Source organism: Phascolarctos cinereus, unplaced genomic scaffold (assembly GCF_003287225.1).
Source record: "Phascolarctos cinereus isolate Bilbo 61053 unplaced genomic scaffold, phaCin_HiC Scaffold_2;HRSCAF=192, whole genome shotgun sequence".
Classification (NCBI taxonomy): domain Eukaryota; kingdom Metazoa; phylum Chordata; class Mammalia; order Diprotodontia; family Phascolarctidae; genus Phascolarctos; species Phascolarctos cinereus.
Window position 1 is genome coordinate 150,168,219 of NW_027555625.1, and position 17,955 is coordinate 150,186,173.

The 17,955-nt window shown below is 38.8% G+C and overlaps 1 protein-coding gene across 1 annotated transcript in view; it reads right to left on the reverse strand.

The window, feature by feature from the left end:
- Nucleotides 1-10,165: 10,165 nt before the first annotated feature.
- LOC110209193 (uncharacterized) overlaps nucleotides 10,166-17,955 on the reverse strand; it is a 45,821-nt gene continuing 38,031 nt past the window's right edge. Inside the window, exons 6-7 of the mRNA XM_020987500.2 lie at nucleotides 12,221-12,338; nucleotides 10,166-10,965 (exon numbers count right to left, since the gene is read on the reverse strand). Of these exons, the coding sequence (XP_020843159.2) occupies nucleotides 10,771-10,965; nucleotides 12,221-12,338 (313 nt within the window). The 3' untranslated portion in view covers nucleotides 10,166-10,770. The remainder of the gene's footprint in view (nucleotides 10,966-12,220; nucleotides 12,339-17,955) is intronic.

The following is a 17,955-nucleotide window of genomic DNA, read 5'->3' on the forward strand; positions in this document are numbered from 1 at the left end:
AGGCAAGTCACTTAACCTCTGTCTGCCTCAGTTTTCTCAACTGTAAAATGGAGATAATAATAGAATCTACCTCGCAGGTAACGCAGCTGTGAAGCTCAAATGAGATGTATTTATAAAGCACTTAACACAGTTCCTGGCGCGTAGTAGTAGATGCTTAATAAATGTTTGTTCCCTTCCTTGAAATAAAATGTGCTAACTGATCATTTCTGTCTGTTGGTACCAGCTCTACCCTTTGGAATGGCACAAAAGTCTGTTCCATACTATACATGTTATATCAAATTATTAAGAATTGTAAATGCTTACAATATAAATAATGGCATGACTTCTTTTACATTAGTGATCAAGTCAGATTCTTTCAACTTTGAGCAAACATGTATAGCACTTTTAGGTTTGCAAAAATGTTTTCCTCACATTCCTGTAAAGTTGGCAGTGTAAATACTTATCTCCATTCAACAGATAAGGAAGCTGTACCATGTAAAGGTTGTGATTTGCTCATAATCACAAAGATAAAGTATCTGAAGCAAAATTTTAACCCAGCTCTCTTGAATCCAAGCCCAGAACTCCCTCTGCTGTGTTCTGCTACCAAGTACTCCATGGCATATGTTTAATAGTATTAAAATGAATTGATTTTTTCAATATTTTGAGAATCTTGCAGTGTTCTTTGAGGTAATAGGAGACATGGAGATTTTAAAAACCAGGGTTGGGAATCTGTTTTAGAAATAGTACCTGGAGGGACAGCTAGGTGGCACAGTGGATAGAGCACTGGCCCTGGATTCAGGAGGACCTGAGTTCAAATCCAGCCTTCAGATACATAACACTTAACTAGCTGTGTGACCCTGGGCAAGTCACTTAACCCCATTGCCCAACCAAAAAAAAAAAAGAAACATTTTGGGGGGCAGCTAGGTGGTGCAGTGTATGGAGCACCAGGCCTGGAGTCAGGAGGACCTGAGTTCAAATCCAGCCTCACAGCAGACATATGACACTTATTAGCTCTGTGACCCTTGGCAAGTCACTTAACCCCAATTGCCTCATCAAAAAAAAGAAAAAGAAAAATAATATCTGGGCAATTTTTTTCTGGCTACACTAACAAGTTCTCCACATAGTTAATATTAATGGGTAATAAGCAGACAAGTGTCTAGGTTCATTGCCAGGAAATGAATATACCTTAGCCCAGTCCCTCCTATGAGTAGAGGTAGAACTATTCACAGTGGAATTTCTCAGTACCACATTGATTTTCCAAAGGTTAAATACTGTAGTATAGTGAAAAAAAAAACATCAGAATTGAAGTCAGAATACCTTGGTTCAAATCCCAGCTCTGCTACTTATTACCTGTAAACTTGGGTAATTCCCCTTGGACCTATTTATCTATTTGAAAAAAAAAATATTTAGACTACAACTCAGCTTTTCTGTATCTAAACCTCGTGCTCTTTTTATTATACCCTAGCTTCCTTCCATCAAGCCCACAAGTGAAATAAAGATGGTATTTAGGCCCTCTTGGATGAGTATATGCACACAAAAAAAAAGACATGAAAAATACCTGTACTGTGGATTGACAATAGCAATACATTTAAAATCAGGGAAAACATAAGGCAAAAACATGTTTTAGCAGCTTTTAGTACAGGTAATACCATAGATCTGCTGATGATCACTATAGCCTCTAATCTATCCTAACTGTTCTTATACCCATTCTCCAGATTGATCCACTGGTACTCAAAGAAGCATTTCTTGGAAAACCATTCTGCTGAGAATTGTGGGAAGTTTGCAGCATTCTGGAACCTAGAGAAGTCCGTACATCCCACTAAAGTTTTAAAACTTCACAACATAGAAAAAATGATAAAATCAAAGAGAATTGGCTATAAATTCCTCTATCCAATGCAGAACAGCTCAAAAAGATCTGCCAGAATTCTGTGGAAGTACAGAGAAGAGGCAAGCTAAGGTAGATGGAAGATAAAGTACAAAACAGCCCAGTCCCATAACAGTAGACAGGGACAGAGCAGCAGCTGGCCCATGGTCACTTAGGTACATCAGCCATGAAAAGATATAGGTCTAGACTAATGTCCAAGAAACCTGTGCCCAACCCAAAATCCCAAAGAGGAGTAACTCTATGAGTCTAAGTAGAGCCTCAGAGAAAAGAATGTCCTGGCCACAAGGATTATAATACAAAATATACAAAATGGCAGAGCTAGGAAGGATAGAATGGCAAGGAAAATAATGCCACAAATAGATGGTGGTAAACCTTGCCCAAGAATTGAACTCCCTGAAAATTAAAATGGGCTGAAGAAAAAGCAAGTCCATGAGCCAACAAGGAATATTACAATTAAAAGGTTGACATGCAAATATGAGGTATATATCAAAAAGAACTGACCTGAAAAAAAGACCACAAGATAAGAATCATTAGACTACCTGAAAAGGCTGACCCTCCCTCTTCTCTACCCCTAAAAAACCTTTGATACTATATTTCAAGAAATCATAACTGAAAACTCCCCATATCTCTTAGAACCAGAGAACAAAGTGAACATAGAAAGAATACAGTGGTTACTCCTCCAAGAAACCTCAAAATGAAAATTCCCAGGAACATGATGGCCAAAATCCAGAGCTTCCAGGTTTAAAAAAATGAAGCAAATCACTAAAAAACAGAGTTTAAATGCCAAGGAGTCACAGTAATGAAATAGTGGATTTTCAAGCATTCCTGATGTAAAGACCAAATTTGAATAAATACTTTGAAATGGAAACACAGGAAGAAATGAACATTTATATAGCACCTATTACATATCAGGTACATATTACATATGTAAAGAGAAATGTAAAGAAATGCATCTGATTAATTGGAAAGGGGCTATGTGAGGATTGCATGCTGATAAAGGAAGAAGAAACAAGTATCCTCTCAGAACCCTAATGTCATAGAGTGATAGATTGCACTGGGGGTAGTTTTATTCTTTTTTGATGTCTTTAAGCAAAGAGGGAAATAGGAGAGATAAGTAAGTATACTGGGCAGGAAAGGAGGATAAAGGGAAAGATTTCAACTATCTCACATAAATGGTGTTACAAGAGGTGAAGAGTATATAGGCACAATGAACCAGGCATTCCATGATACCATTACCTGAATTGTACACAGGAAAATGGAACACAAGCATGCATGCACACACAAAGTGTATTGTGGAAGTTAATTAGTAGAAATAGGGAAGAAGAGATGCTGGGGCGGGAGCAGGCAAGGAGACAGAACAGTATAGGTGAGGGTTCAATCATAAAATAATTGGAAGGGGTGTGTGTGAAGAGAGAATTTAAAGGAAAAAATGAGCACTGCAATCAAAAGTGAGACAAGGAGAAGAGAAGAGAGGAGTGGAAAGAGAAAATAGAACATGTCCTAGCAAGGGGAGCAGACTCAGCTCCCTACCCCTAGGCTGAAACCAGGGCTAGCTTGAAACTGTCCTTCTGAAAGAAAATTGGGATCTCAGATTCAGCTCCCTGGGAACTCTGTCACTCTGAACTTTTAAAATCTTCTAGTTAGCTCACATCAGCGAAAGGCATAGAACAGTCATACTGGAGCTCCACCCGGGGACAAGTCTGCAGCTGTGTTGCCCACACCCAAACAAGGCTCTTGAGCCTAGAAAAGTCACCACCTTTTTGGGGCTAAATTTCCTCATCTATAAAATGAGATTGGACTGGCTGGCCTCAAGCTCTCTTCAACCTCTGATTCCATCTGATTCAATGATGCCATGGGTCAACAATTTTTTTCTTTTTTTTTTCTCTTTTTTAAAAATTTTAGACATACTAAAACTTAAATACATAATAAAAAAAAAGAAAAAGAAACATTATAAACTTAAATATAACATAAGAAAAGGGGGAAAAAAACATGTCATGTGCCATCCCCCTTCATCCAAACTAGTGAAAAAACATCAGGTTAAATTCTTTTCCCAGGGTCACACAGGCAGGAAATCTCATAATGGGAGCTCAAACCCAAGTCTTCTGACTCACTCTAGTGCTCTTTTCACTATACCAGTACGCATAGCCAGTTATAAATGAACGACTATTCTAATGATAAGTAGGAGAGTAATGAGGGAAATGCAGAGGTTTAGTGCCTTTTTAAATCTTAGGCAGCATTTTGTTGCTGAGTTGTTTTTCAGTCATGTCCAACTCTTTGTGACCCCTTTTGGGGTTTTTGTGACAGAGATCCTGGAGTGTCTAGTCATTTCCTTCCCCAGCTCATTTTACAAATAAGTAAACTGAGGCAAACAGGTTAAGTGATTTGCCCAGGGTGACACACCCAGTAAATATCTGAGGCCATATTTGAACTCAGGGAGTGGAGTTTTCCTGACTTAAGGCCCAGCACTCTATCCACTGTGCCACCTAGAGCATAGTACAAAGCAGGGATGGAGGACCTGCAGCCTTGAAACCACATGTGGCCCTCTTGGTCCTCAAGTGTGGCCGTTTGACTGAATCCAATTTGGATATTGGATTGGTTTGCTATTTATTTCTCCAGCTCATTTTACAAATAAGGAAACAGGCAAACAAGTTAAGTGATTTGCCCAGGGTCACACAGCTAGTAAGTGTCAGAAGCCAAATCTTAACTCAAGCTGTAGGACCAGCATTCTATCCACTATGCCACCTAACTATATACATATAATGCATTAAAATACTTTGCCAAACTTAATCACCCAACTTAAAAAGGAAGGATCACTGAGTCACATGTTCCAACGCATATTAGTGATATTACAATAGCCAAATCACCTCATTCCTTTCACCCTCACCTGTAGTACCTACTTCATAAGATTGGTATGGGGTTCAAAAGAGATAATGTATGTAAAATGTTTTGCACACAATAACCTCATAGGAAGAGGGAATGTGGTACAGTGGAAAGACAACTGGCTTTGGAATCCGAGGGCTTGAGTTAAAATCCTCCCCCTGATATTTACTGCCTGTACGACCTCAGGCGAGTCACTTAACCTCTCAACCTCAGTTTTCTCATCTGTAAAATGAGGAAGTGGGGGCAGACTCAGTGACCTGGGAGGCCCCTTCCAACTTCAGATCTATGATGCTACATAAATGTCAGTTATTCTTCCCTGAAAAATAGAAACCACAGACTGAGTTTAGGCGTAACTCTTCAAACATGAGTTTTATCCAAGATCCTCAGCAGCTTCCCAATGTAGGGAGCAGTCTGGACAACTTCCTAGAAAGAGAATAATTCCATTCACCCTTAGCAACTGTGGCAGGAGCGTGAGGCACAGTGATAGTCCTGGGGTGATACCTGCAATGGAATGCCTGCAATGGCACTGGCTCCCAGGCTTCAGAAGACTTTGCTGGAGGCAGATACTTCTTTGTCCGCAGCTCCTGATGGCCCAGACACACATTTCTTCACAGCCCACAGCAGGGCTGGATGGGTTCAGTGGACAGTGTGTACTTGAACATTCAGCCTGGGGCATTTTTCTACATCTCACCTTGTGGAGTCCCATTTCCTGGCCTAAGATCAGTTTGGCAACCATAGCACTTGAATCGACATCCCTCATAATTGCTCAGTTGGCCTCCTCCTGCTTATCCTCTGGCAGTGCCAACCTTCTCTTGGCTTTTATCAAAACCTGGCCATGTTTTCATACTTGTTGTTACTCTTGACAAAATACAACCATGGGGGGAAAATCACTTTTCCCTGCAAGATAGCACACAGTGACTCTTTAAAAGAGGATCTCAGGGAATTTGGCATGTTAGGTCCAATTATTTGCGTTGAAGTAGGGTCAAGGTAGGGGATTTATATATTTTTTTAAATTTATTTATTTTTTAATGTTTTTTTAAATATACATTTATTTATTTTTAGTTTTCAACATTCACTTCCACAAGTTTTTGAGTTCCAAATTTTTGCCCCATCTCACCCCTCCCTCCACCCCAAGATGGCATGCATTCTGAATATCCCTTCTCCTAGTCTGTCTTCTCTTCTATCTCTCCCCCCTCCCTTCTCTTATCCCCTTCCCCTTCTATTTTCCTGTAGGGCAGGATAGACTTCTATACCCCATCTGCTGTATTTCTTATTTCCCAGTAGCATGTGAAAACATTGGTTTTTTAAACATATGTTTTTAAAACTTTAGGTTTCAAATTTTCTCTCTTCCTCCCTCCCCATCCACCCTCATTGAAAAGGCAAACAACTCAATATAGGTTGTACATGTGCAGTTATGCAAAAGACTTCCATAGTAGACATGTTGTGAAAAACTAACTCTGTTTCCCTTAATCCTATCCTGCCCTCACATTTATTCTATTCTTTCTTTTGACCCTGTCCCTCCTCAGAAGTATTTCCTTCTGATTACTCCCTTTCCCAATCTGCCCTCCTCTTTATCATCCCCTTGCTCTCTTGTCCCCTTCTCCCCCTATTTTCCTGTAGGGTAAGACAGAGTTCCATACCCAATTGAATGTGTATGTTATTCCCTCCTTAAGCCAAATCCTATGAGAATAAGATTCACTCATTCCCTCTCACCTTCCCCTGCTTCCCCTCCACCGTAAGAGACTTTTCTGGGTTTTCTTTTGTGAGATAATTTACCCCATTCTACCTCTCCCTTTCTTCTTCTCTGAGTATCATCCTCTCTCATCCCTTAATTTTATTCTCCAGCTATGACCCCTTAATCTTCAACTCATTCTGTGCCCTCTATCTATCTTTATATATGTACATACATATAATTTTTTTCCTTCAACTACCCTAATACTGACAAAGGTCTCATGAGTTATAAATATCATCTTTCCATGTAGGGGATTTATATTAGTAAATGAAGGTGTGACATGAGAGACCCCTCAGATCCTGCATTTTCTTATTTTTTTCTTTTCTACCATCTGCATCTACATAATCCCAGAATGTCAGAAGTTAGAGTTAATTTGGCACCATCTTACACAGAAGGTAACTGCAGCCCTGATTTACCCAGAATCATTAAGCAACAACAGTAAGTGCCAGAGACTGGATTCAGACCCAGACCCCCCCACCCCTAAGTCCAGTGCTCTTTAATAAGACATGCCCCCCAGGTTCCAGAGTCAGAATTCCCAGACAGCAAGATTCATTGATGCAGATGGGTTGTACTGTCATGATTGAAATAAAGGTAGAGTGAAGCAGCAAAATTCTAAGTTTGATCAACTTATTAGCAAAGCTTATACTTGCCAATAAATGGGGCCTAAGGCTCCTCAGTAACCAAGGAACCATCTGACAGTCCAGAGAGATCTTTTACAGTCATACAGAGGAATCCAAAAGTAGACAGTGACATCAAATAGATAGTAACAAAGTTACTATTTCACTTCTGGGTGATCAGTGCCATGGTTATTAACCACAAGTTATACCAGGTTATCATAAGGTAGACTAACATCCTCTCTAAACTCCAGTGGTTGGAAATTTTTAATACTATTTTATTTTTTCCCAATTACCCATAAAAATAATTGTTATAGGTTATATATGTACAATCATGTAAAACATATTTCAATATTAGTCATGTGAAAAAAGAAACAGATCATGAGAAATTGATGAATGGTCAAAGAGATGAACAGGCAATATTCAGAGAAAGAAATCAAAACTATAAATAGTCATATAAAAATTCTCTAAATCACTAATAATTAGAGAAATGCAAATTACAGTCCTTAGGTAGCACCTCATGCTCATCAGATTGACTAAGATAAGAAAAATTAAAAATGCTGGAGAGGATGTGGAAAAATAAGTACATTAATGCAGTCTTGGTGGAGCTGTCAACTAACTAGTTAATCATTCTGGAAAGCAATTTGGAACTATGCTCAAATAGCTATTTAACTGTGCATACCCTTTAACCTAGCAATACCACTAGGAGGTCTATATCCTAAAAGATCAAAGAAAAATGAAAATGACCCCTATGTAGAAAAATATTTATAGCAGTTCTTTTTGTGGTGGCAAAGAATTGGAAACTGAAGGCATGCCCATCAATTGGGGAATGGCTGAACAAATTACAGTATGTGAATGTAATGGAATACCATTGTGCTATTTTTAAAAAGAATGATGAAGGGAATGGTTTCAGAAAGAAATGGAGAGACTTATATGAACTGATATAGAGTGAAGTAAGCAGAACCGGAAGAACAGTTTGCACAGTCACAGCGATATTGAAAAGATAATCAACATAAAAAGACTAGTAACTCTGATCAACACAATGACCCTCTATAATTCCAAAGAATTCATGATGAAAAATGCTGTCCACCTCCAGATAGCAGACTAATGAATTCAGAATACAGATTGAAAACAAAATTTTTCTCTTTCTTTTTTTTTCAGCATATAGCTAATATGGAAATGTTTTTTGCATAACTTCATATTTGTAATGGGTTTTGCATTTCTTGCCTTCACAATAGGTGGAGACAGCATTTGGGGGAGGGAGAGAATCTCAAACAGATAATAAAATGTAACTTAATTTAAAATAATAATAATAGCACCTCCTTCCTAGGGTTGTTGTGAGGATAAAGTGAAATATTTATTAAATGCTTTGTAAACCTTAAAGTATAATATAAATACTAGCTATCATTACTATCATTGTCATTTGTTTTATTCCTCTTTTCTTCGGTGCCTTGTAAGTAAATTCTTATCCTTTAACTGGGGTTGCATCCAACCTTACAAAGATGGTAGAACCAGCTCCCATTCATGGGTTCTGCCCCATAATGATGAAGTGAGCCAGTGATTGGTTGGGATCAGCACCCAACAGAATGGGGTACAAAGTCTGCACTAATTCAATTCAGCAATTTAACAAAGCACCTACTATGTGCTAGTGCTAAGTGCTAGGGAGACACACAAAAATGGAACAATCTCTACCTTTACAAGAGGGGGAGGTTTTCTTCCATTGTACTGGGAGGGGAGGGTACAACATGTAGACAAATATAGTTCACGGAAAACAAAAGGGATAACATACTAAGAGGTTGGGAAGGGGGTCAGGAAAGGTGTCAATCAAAGCATTTATAAAGTGCTTATTATGTGCCAGGCACTGTGCTAAGGGCTAGATATGAAAAGGCAAAAAGATAGTCCCTACTCTCAAGAGTTCACAATCTAATGCGGGAGACAATATGCAAATTATATACAGCATAAATTGGAGATAATCACCAGATAACACCAGCATTAAGGCAGGGAGGGTGAGATCAGGAAAAGCTTCTTGCAAAATATAGGACTTTAGCCGGGACTTGAAGGAAGCCAGGAAAATCAGGAAGCAGAGATGAGAAGGGAGAGAAATCCAGGAATGGGGAATTGCAAGTGAAAATGCCTGGAGTCAGGAAACAGTGAGTGAGGGACAAAAAGTAAGCCAGTATCACTGAATCTCAAAGGACATGGTGGGGATAAAAAGGAGTAAGAGGAGTGGAAAGGTAGGAAGGGGCCATGCTATGAAGGTCTTTAAAAGCCAAACAGAGGATTTTATAATTGAACCTGGAAGTGATAGAGACTCACTGGAGTTGACTGATTGGGGGTGAGGGGATAGGGAATCGGGGAATGACATGATCAGATTTGCACTTTAGAAAGATCAATTTGACAGCCGAGTGAATAGAGTGGACTTGAGGATGGGCTATTGCAATAGTCCAGGTGTGAACTGCTGAAGGTCTGGACCTTGGTTGGTAGCAGTGTCAGAGGACAAAAGGGGGTATATGTTAGAGACATTATGAAGGCAAAAATGAGAGGATTTGAGAACTGCTTGGATACAGAGGGTATCCCTACGAGAGGGTGCCCCTGAGTCAAGCATTGAAGTGAGACAAGGATAATGAGAAGCAGAGATGAGGAGAAAAGTTCATTCTCAGCATGGGAAACAACTTATGTGACTATAAGGACCATGATCGTGCTCTTTAGTCGTGGTTCTAACCTTGGAATCCCCTGCTCAAGTAGCTTCAATGGCTCCCTTTTGTTTCTTGGCATTTCTTATCATACGCATTTCTTCTCAAACCTCTATGCCTATACAATGGGCTGTCTCCTATGGCTGCTGTGTTATTCTTCCTCCCCTCCACCTCCTGGAATCCAGTGCTCAACTCACACCTCAGTTCAGGTTTCAATGGTCTGAAGTCTTTTTGATCTCCCAGTTTGTTAGTGTTCCCATCCCTAACCACCCACCCCACTTACCCCCCCCACACACATACCCCATAATTTACATTTTAGTTAATTTGTATATATTACATATCTACTTTTTTGCTAACTAGTTGCTAAGGTTAGTTGTTAGAATGCAATGTAACTTGAATATATTTAATAACCAAATGGTCTTTAAGTCTAAACTAAAAGAAAAAAATTAGAAAAAATATGACTTGTAATTAAAACAACTTACACCTGACTTTTTGGGGGGGAAAAGTTATTGATGCTGAAAAATGGGAGATGAGTGGAAGAAAGAACATCAGCTACATTTTCACAAATGTTATTATGTGTTACATTCTCCCAGCAAGCTCCTTGAGGCCAGATACTGCTTTTGTGTTTGTCTACTGAGTGCCCAGTGCTAAACACAGTACCTGACACATAGTAAGCATTTAGCAAATGTGGATGTGAGAGACCAATTGTCATGTTTAGACAGTAGCCAGCAGTCCAATTTAGTTGAAATAGAAAGAGTCTTCAAAAGACTGTATGAAATAAGGTTGGAAATACAGGGAGGAGCCAAATTGTAGATAATCTGACATTCCAGGCTGAGGATTTGTGTTTTGTTCTATAGGGAACCTATTCTACAGGGAGCTACTTCAGGTTTTTGATCAGGGAAGGAACACAGTCAGCTCTATGCCTTGCATTAGGTGCTGGATCTCTGTAGGTAATGGTGTCACTAGGAAAATAGTTGGATCTTAGGTTTAAGTGGTCCATGGTTCTTGAACTATGGACACAAGTGTGGGAGCCTCCTTTGCCTTTGTCTTGCGTAGTCCAGAGTCATCTCGGTCCGCATTTGATGCTTCTTGGGATCTGTGCTTTAGCAACTCTCTTCTCCACTGCATGCAGAAGGCTGCTGCCTCCAGTTCATCTGCATCTAGGAGAGGCTCCCTTAAGCCCTGGGGGTGAGACACACACAGAATTAGATTCTGCTTTTATGAGAAATGGCACCCAAAGTCTATGAAAGTTTGGACCTACCAGGTTACCTGGTTCACCATTCCAAATTGATGGCTCAATCATACTCTTTTGGTTTCCTTATTATGGCAATTGATGTACATCAATATAACATTTGTGAAAATGTAGTTGATGTCCTTTCCTCCATCCATCTCCCATTTTTCAGCATCAATAACTTTTTTTAAAAGGTCGGGGTTAAGTTGTTTTAATTACAAGTCATATCTTTTTCTAATTTTTATTTTTTCTTTTTGTTTAAATATAAAGACCATTCGATTATTAAATATATTCAAGTTACATTGCACTCTAACAACTAAACTTAGCAACTAGTTAGCAAAAATAATGTATTGAAATAAGAAGCTATCAGATAAACTCCATCCTCCTCCCAGCCACTGTACAAGTGAAATCCAACTCCCACATTAGGCAGCCACTTCCCCAATCATCCATGTCCTAGGATCTCCCTTCCTACTCTACTGAATTTGCACTAATTACTTATATTACTTTCACATCACAAATTATAGTGTTTTTTTGAGGGGACATTTCATCCTGCTTCTCGGAATATCAGAAGTGTTACTTATAGTTCTAACTAGCAAAGCCAGAAATCAAACCCAGAACCTCTGACTCCAACTCCTTTCCTAAGCAACACACTGCTTGTTTTGTTTTGTTTTTTAAATAAATGGGGTAATTAATTATTCAGATAAAAAAGCTTTTATTAAGTGTCTAACTATGTGCAACAAGATGCTATGCAACACAATATGGATACAAAGCCAAAAATTGAAAGTCTCTGACTTTAAGAGACTTAAACTCTGCTAGTGAATAGGTAAGGTGAGAGACAGACACATGTATGTAATTTCAAGGTTTGTTGAAAAGGAAGGAATCTGGGAAGGCATCCTAAGTATCATAGTTCACTTCCTTGAAGGCCTCCACCAATGGATGTCCGAGGGAACTCAGAGGATCTGAAACTCAACTTTATCCATCATATTCCAAGTTGACAGCTCCAGTGAAAGGTTCAATAGGAGATGAAATCAGCATAATTGGCTACAATGAAGTCTGGGAATGTTCAGTAGGTTTTAGTGAGCCATGCCACCCATGATCCATCCTCCCATGCCTCAGGTTATCCAAAGATCTGGGTGCATTTCGTGGGCTGGAGCCAGTGATGTGACTGTTGTCAAAAAAAAAAAAAAGCTCACTATTCATACTTACACGAAGACATGCTGCTTCTGCTGCCTTTAAAGTCTGCAAAACACCCTGGAGGAGGTTCTGGGCATTGTTCACAAGGAGCTCTTCAGAGGACTTGCTGCTTGCTAGAGCTGCTTTTACACTTGAGAAAAGAGAAAAATGCTGTGGCATATTTAAGTGATAAAATATTGTTCAGACCAAATAAAAGAGAAGACATGCTGCAATAAACAGTCTTTACCAAAGGTAAGAAAAATTTATTTCCTGGCTACTAGGAAGATATTACAGGAACCAAGCAGGAAAAGAAATTACAACTGATTTATTTTTCATGAGTTGGGAGATTTATAGCTGCATTTTTTTTTGGCATTGAGATTAGGTGAGGTACAGTAGAAAAGGGGCTGGATGTGGAGGTGGAAGACCTGAGTTCAACTCTAGCTCACTATGTGTGACCTTGGGCTTTTAAAGACTTCTTTAAAACCTCAGATACTTAGCTGTGTGACCCTGGGCAAGTCACTTAACCCCAGTTGCCTAGAAATAAACAGATAGATAGATAGATAGATAGATAGATAGACAGATAGATAGATAGATAGATAGACAGACAGATAGATAGATACCTCGGATACTTCCTAGTTGTGTGACCTTGACCAAGTTACTTAAACACCAGAATGTACTGAACTTTCCAAGTAATGTTAAGGACAAGGAAACTTTTTGGAGCTATTCTCCAATAGATAAATTGTCAAATGATAAATTAGTTTCAAAAGAAGAAATGCAATCCATAAGTAACCATATGATAAAATGTTCAAAATTACTCATAAAAGAGAAATACATATTAAAACAACTCTGAAGTTTCTACCTTATAACCATCAAATTGGAAAAGATGATAAAAGACAGAAATGGTCCATGATGGAAGGATTGTGGAAAAACAGGTGCAATGTCCATAGCACTGTGGGTTGATCCAAACAATTTGGAATTATTTGGAAAAAAGTTGTCAAACTGTTCACACTCTTTGACCAGATGATCCCACTACTCAGTGTATACCCCAAGGAAGCAGATTACAGAAAGAGCCAATGTATATAAAAATATGTGTAGCAATCTTTTTTTGTGGGGGGAAATAAAACTAGTAAGAAATGGGTGCCCATCAATTGTTTAGCAGCTAAAGAAATTGTGATATATGAACATAATGGATGTTCTTTTGTTATAAGAAATGATAATTATTAGGAATTCAGAGAAACAGCCAAACAAACAAACAAAAAAGCCAGAAGCAAGTGAACAATAGGAAGCAATTAAAATAGCAAAGTAAAATGAAAACAGTACTGGATTTGGGATCAGAAGACCTAGGTTCAGATTTCAGTTCTGCTACTTGTGTGCCCTTGGACAAATCATGTAAGTTCTTTGTGACTATTTCTTTATCCACAAAATGAAGGGGTTAATCTAGAGCCATTTTTTATGAGTATTTGGAAGGGTTTGGAGGAGAGCTCAAGCAAGTCACTGCTTTCACTCTGCCATCTTGGCTCTGCCCCATGAAGGGGTTAATCTAGATGACTTCTGAGATCCTTTCTGTTCTAAAGCTATGATCCTATATAATATAATCATATACATAAATTAAAATAACTCTTTTGTTGCTGTTGTTCAATTGTATGCAACTCTTCATGACCCTGTTTGAGGTTTTCTTGGCAAAGAACTGGAGTGGTTTGCCATTTCCTTTTCCAGCTCATTTTACAGATGAAGAAACTAAGACAAATAGGCTTAAATGCCTTGCCCAGGGTCACACAGCCAGTAAAAGGTTTTGTGGTAAGATTTGAACTTGGGAAGATGAGTCTTTCTGACTTCAGGTTCAGTGTCATAACCAGTGCACCACCTAGCTTTCCAAACCACCTAGCTCTGCTCTAAATGGTAGCTAAATTTGGATTTATGCATTAATCAGCCTTGGTCCCAAAAAACAATACCCACAGAGTGCTTATGGTGTTAATCAATAAGAATTTATTAATCACCTATCATGTGCCAGGCATTGATACAGTTGTTTCAATTTTGCCAAACTGTTTTCCTTCAGTACAAGGGAGAGTTTATGGAGGGTTATTAGTATATATGAAAATGACCATAGTGTAAAAGACAAAAAGCACTAATAAAGTATTTTTCAAAAACATACTTCAAAAGAGTGGGGTCATAATTCCCCAAGCGTTAGCTGATGATTAAAGGAGATTTTCTTAACTCCCCAAAGAGGATTGGGGTTTTTTTTTAAGGGGAGAGAGGTTAAGCTATATTGGCACAAGAAGAAAGTTATATTATCTCCAAGGCATCTTTTGGTTCTAAATCTTATAACCCTGTAATTCTAAGGCAGGGATTAAAACACTGCTTTGGACAGAGACTGACAATAATGAACAATGGAAAGAAGGCAGAACTACTTGATTCCAATTTTGCTTCTGTTCTCTCTATCAGGGAGAATGATCTTCAGGTTGAGACGGATAGAACACAAGTTGACAAGGTGGAATTAAAACCCGTTAAGTATGGTATTAAAAATTTAGATGCTCTCTGGGGTTCATACCACTTGGCCCAGACAAATTATATCATAGAATACTATAAGAACTTGTGGATGTGATAGGTGAACCACATCAATGATCTTTGCAGAATCATGGAAAACAGCAGTAGTTTCTTGGAACTGATTGATGCCTGGCAAACATTGTCTTAACTGGACTCATCTAATTATATGTCACTCAGTTTGACATCAAGTCCTGGAAAAAAAATTTTCTAACTGATTATTTATTTTTTGGCTTTTTTGGTGAGACAATTGGGGTTAAGGGACCTGCTCAAGGTCACATAGCTAGTAAGTGTCAAGTGTCTGAGGTCACATTTGAACTCAGGTCCTCTTGACTCCAAGCTCTATGCACTGCGTCATCTAGCTGCCCCTATAATTGTTTATTAAGGGTAAGATAGGTGAGCACTTAGAAAGGAAGATGATAATCACTATAAACCAGCATAAATTCATTGAGAACAATCCATGGAAGATTTATATCATTTCATTTTTTTGACAGTATGGTAGAGTGATAAGAGTATTGGACTAAGATTCTGAAGACATGAGTTAAGCACTCACTAGGAGTGTAATCTTGAGCAAAGCATTTTATCCTTCTAGGTCTTGATTTCCCTATCTATAAAAATGAGGATTTTAACACTAATAATGCCTGTGTCTCACAAGGTAACAACACTTTGTAAACCTTAAAACACTAAATACATGTGAATAGGTAATTCAGCCAAAAAGCTGGTAGAGCAGGGGTATTCAATACAATACTGAGCATGAAGTGCCTACTATGAGCCAGCCACTGTGCTAAGTACCATAGAGACAAAAACAATAACAACCTCTGCCTCAAGAAGCTTACATTTTACTGAGGAGAAACAATATGAGTACAGAAAAGTCAATACAAAATGTACACAGATTAGAAGAGTGGAATGTTGAGAAATTGGGGAGTGGAGAGGATAGAGTGAGGAGGGATCAGGAAAGAGTTCATGCAGAAAATAACACTTGAATTGGTCCTTGATGGAAATCCAAGAGGCTGAGCTGAGAACAGAAAGTGTTCCAGCACGGTGGCAGAAGATGGAATGTCATATAGGGAACTGGAATGTCATGTGTGGGGAACAGAAAGTTGGACAGTTCTCTATCCACTGTGCCATATTACCTCTCCAAGGTGAAATTTAAAGAAGATATGACTTGGCAGCTATCATATGTGTATGTCATAATATAACTGAAAGACTACTGGAGCTGGAGTCAGTCCTCCTTAGTACCTAACTTGACTAAGACCACTCATTTAACCTCACTAGGTATCAGTCTCTTCATGTGTTAAAATAAGGCAGTTGGGCTGCAGGATTCCAAAGGTCCTGTTCAGTTTTAGATCCTGTGATCCCATGAACTAGAATAGGCCTCAAGCTGAATGTATCAGCTCCCCCCTGCAAAAAAATCTACATGATTTATATTTTAATTCTCTAATATCAACGTGATCTAACTATATGCTAAGAGAAGCCCAGGATCCAGAATGAGGGGGATCATAAGAACATAGGCTTCTATTTTTGTCAGACTACATCTGGACTTTTGTGTCCAGTTTAACAATGCTCCACCGCAGAAAGGACATTGACGAACTGAGGTATGTTTAAAAGAGGAAAGCTAGGATGATGTAGGAACATGGAACTATGTCACAGATGTAAAGAGAAAAGATTTTTCAAGTGGGGAGAGGGTGGTGGAAATCATGACCTTCAAACATTCAAAGGGTTGTTTTTGTATTTAAAGATTAGACACATTCTGCTGTGGCCTCAGAGGGAGAAAGAAGCATGTGTAGAAATTACAAGGAGACCTAATTTTGGCTCAGCATAAGGAAAGACTTCCTAAAAATTAGAGCAATCCAAAAACAGAATGAGATGCCTTGGGAGATGGTGAGTTCCTCATAATTTGTTGTTGTTCAGTCGTTTTCAGTTGCATACAACTCTTTGTGACCCCATTTGGGGACTTTCTTGGCAAAGATACTGGAATAGTTTGCCATTTCCTTCTCCAGCTCATTTTACAGATGAGGAAACTGAGGCAGACAGGGTTAAGTGACTTGTCCAGGGTCACACAGCTAGTCAGTGTCTGAGTCTGGATTTGAACTCAGGAAGATGAGTCTTCCTGATTCCAGGCCCACTGCTCTATCCACTGTGCCACCTGGCTGCTTCCTCATAATTAGAAGTCTTCAGACAAGAACTAGATCATCAATCACTTATTGAAGATGTCAAGGGTTAGGGAGGATTCATAGTCAGGTGAGGGGGGCAAGCTTTGGGTCAGATAGCTTTCAAAGTTTCTTCAGATTCTAAGATTTGAGGATTCTCTGCTAGTTTGGGTAAGTTGGTCCATACTGTAACACACCACACCACCCTTCCACACAATTACTTTAAAAGGACAGTAGTGACTTGGATGAAAAATATTTCCTAGTTAAGCCTATTTATAACATAAAGAAAAACTTCCTTTGGAATGATTTCTATATTTAAATCTAGAAAGATCATGTTTATTTTAGGATTTTTTAAAGAACCTCATTTAGAATAATAATAATAATTAATAATGGCATCTATATAGGGCCTACTTTTAGGTGTTAGGTAGTACTCTGCTAAGCACTTTGCAAATATCATCTCACTTGATCCTCACAAGTCTGGGAAGCAGGTGCTATTATTATCTCTATTTTACAGGTGAGGAAACTGAGGTAAACACAGGTTAAGTAACTTGCCCAGGTCACACAGCTAGTTAGTGTTTGAGTTTGGGTTGGAATTCAGGTCTTCCTGACTTCAGGCAGGTGCTCTGTTCTTGGTTCTACCTTGCTGCCAGCGTGCATTTTCATGTACACAATGTAAATGTTTAGTACTGCAACTCCCCATCCCATCCCATCCCCCACCAGCGTTAATTTATCATGCAAGGAAAGCATAAGAAAAATAATTGTTAAAAAAAAAAAAACTAATCTAAAGCTTTTCAGATTGTCTACTGCTCTCTACTACCATCTGCTGGCCTCTGTGTGCTAAGCAGGTGGAGAACAGAGCTCTTTTATTAATAAACATATACTATTGCCTAGAGCTATCACCGCTTGCCTGACAGAAACCCTCAGGCTTAGATTGTCTTTCTTTTCAATACTTTTTTTTCTCCTGCTGGTGCTTAGAGCCCATTTAAACTGTTAACTGTTATAATACAAATAGAACTTTAACTTCTATCATATCCCTTGATCTCCTCTCTGAGTGCCCTTCAAATTCTCAGGGAAATC